At 53.5% G+C, this 2,419-nt stretch overlaps 1 protein-coding gene across 1 annotated transcript; it reads right to left on the bottom strand.

Annotated features, from left to right (window-relative positions):
* Positions 1 to 1,560, bottom strand: LOC127346891 (uncharacterized). The gene is made up of 6 exons (XM_051373136.2): positions 1,384 to 1,560; positions 1,126 to 1,299; positions 693 to 1,043; positions 498 to 608; positions 275 to 403; positions 1 to 198 (listed from the first exon to the last, which is right to left on the bottom strand). Exons 1-6 carry the CDS (start codon positions 1,558 to 1,560, stop codon positions 1 to 3), a joined length of 1,140 nt encoding a protein of 379 aa, XP_051229096.2.
* Between the last annotated feature and the right edge of the window lie 859 nt (positions 1,561 to 2,419).

Below are 2,419 nucleotides of genomic sequence, written 5' to 3'. Positions count from 1 at the left end.
TCAGGGGAACCAACCAAGGTCCGTACTCGTCCAATCATGCGTCCGGCCTTTGTCGAGGTGGACCGAGGTAGAACCATGGCCTGAACCATCGTCAGCAGGTGAAAACCCTGAAGCACCGGGAGAATGGCGGCCGGGGTGCATCGGTGTGCCCTCGCGCGACGAATCAGGAGAGGGTCGGTTCCGCGAACTTCCCGTGCCCTACATGTTTGACAAGAGTTAGCATCTTACACATGGGAAAGGAAAGCGGTGAGCTATGGTTAGGCACAGGACTTACCGGAGTCCGTGCGTAGTATGTGGCCGCGAAAGCTTCCCTCGATGGGCACACTGGAGTCGGCCCCGGCCTAGGTGGCTCCTCTTCCGGAAGTGCGATCCTCTCTCCAGTCTGGAAGAACGTCCTGAGCGCCTGCAAGATAGTTTAGATGTCAAGCGCTGCAGATATAAAATAAAGGGGAGGTGGGACTTGTCATGTCTTTGAACCATAAAAGATTGGAACTTACACGACTCGTCGCATCCTGATACTCTTCCCAAGCCGCTCTCTTGAGGTCCCACTCTGCTACAACCGTCAAATACTTCTCATAAGTGGCAGCGTAGGCGGCCTCAAAGTTAGCCTACAATTTCCAATAAAAGGAGCCACGTCAATTTAGCCATTCAGGAATGAATGTTGGAAAGAAGATGAAAATGAGAAAACTTACATCGGTACGACGGTGTCGAGGAGGCGCGACCGGTGGGTCGCCGGCGGTGAGGGTAGACCTGATCTGCGTGAGGGTCCTCTGCGGCTTGATCACCCCACTAAGAAGCTTCGTACGGCCATGCTCCGCGCCGCGCCCCGCCACCATAATCGCCGTCAAGTCGGTCTCCTGCTCAATAGGATCATCCACCTCCGGATGAAGACCCTTGAACGCAGAGCAGTACTTGTCCAACTCCTCTTCGGCATAGCCGAAGTACTCGGGCAGCGAGGGCTGAGGCTGGCTCAGATCAGGCTGCTTCAGCTTCATCTTCTGCCACCCTCCCACCTCGGTGAGAGGCTCCCCGAGTTCCGCCTCCTGCACGGCAAAAGAAATGGTATGTGTATCAAGTAGTAATATGAGGGGAAGTAAATGCAAGTTGTTCCATGTATATATGTACCTTGTGCTTCCTGTAGCGCTCAGTGTTGCGGCTTCCTGCACTGTGTGTTCCTCCGGTGCCACGGTTTGCCTTGTTGCGCGCGCTCTTGGCGTTGAAGTCGGCGTCTTCGCCAACCCACCTCGCTACCAAGGCCTCAAATGCGTCTTCCTTATTCTCGCACCATAGGGGCATAACCTGAAAAACCAAAACTCATTTGAAGAACACATAATGCAATCCCAACTATGCAGCAACATAGAGTCTCATTGAATATTTACTTACCCTCATGTAATCTTCCTTCGTCAGCTGAGGATCGTTCCTGATATTGTCAGCTTTCTTGACCCTCATGCCCTGCTCAGCCTTGAAGTGCCCGATGCAGGTATGCTTCTGATTGTACCACTGTTGCCTTGTCAACCTCTGACAAGCCCTAGTCAGTACCACCTTCCCGTGCTCAACCATATCATCAGGCACCTTATAATGGGTCTGCAATCATGCATAAGAATAATTGTGAGAGAGACATGAGTTAGCATAGTGTGATCATCAACTATGAAGTAAACTCGAGAAGCATGCTTTACCCAAAACTTGGTGTACACGGCGTCAGAAGCTGTCCCAAAGCCTGGGCAAGGAGCTGCCTCATAGTCCGCCCAAGTCTCGGCTAGCTTCCTCTCGCCGCCGAGGACCGGAGTGTAAAAGCCCGGCCAATACTGCCTAATAAGAGCTCCAATCAGGCTCGACGGCTGGCGAACCCCCTTGTCATATGTCCAATTGCTGCACAATAATCAAAACATTAGTATGCCAATCAGTTATGCACAATAATGAAAACATTAGTACATAGCAAAATGAATCTACATGTTCAAAATTAAACTTACTCTTTTGGGTTCGGGATGATGAGGGCTTTCGCCTCGTGGCTAGTAGGCTCCTTCCTCTCATCAGGGACTTGCGCTTCACCACGAATGCGCAACTTCTTCGGCGCCATCTCCCTCTCCGCCTCCTCGTCCTGTCCCTCCACCTCCATCTCCACCTCCATCTCCACCTCCATCTCCCCCTCGATGGGCGTGTGTGAGCGGACTGGGAAGCCACGTCGCCAGAAGCAGAGGGTATGTCACCAAGGAAAGGTCCACCTCCACCTCGTCCTCGTCCTCCACCTCCACCTCGTCCTCGTCCTCCACCTCCGCCTCGTCCTCCAGCTCGTCCTCCACCTCGTCCTCCACCTCCACCACGTCCTCCACCTCCACCTACACCTCCACCTCCAACTCCACCCGTGTCATCGTCCGCGTAACGCGAGCTGGCACGCGTTGGTCTTCCACTTCTAGTGGTC

Source organism: Lolium perenne, chromosome 4, assembly GCF_019359855.2.
Source record: "Lolium perenne isolate Kyuss_39 chromosome 4, Kyuss_2.0, whole genome shotgun sequence".
NCBI lineage: Eukaryota > Viridiplantae > Streptophyta > Magnoliopsida > Poales > Poaceae > Lolium > Lolium perenne.
The sequence above is the reverse complement of the archived record's forward strand: the minus strand, read 5'-3'. Positions and strand labels throughout refer to the sequence as shown.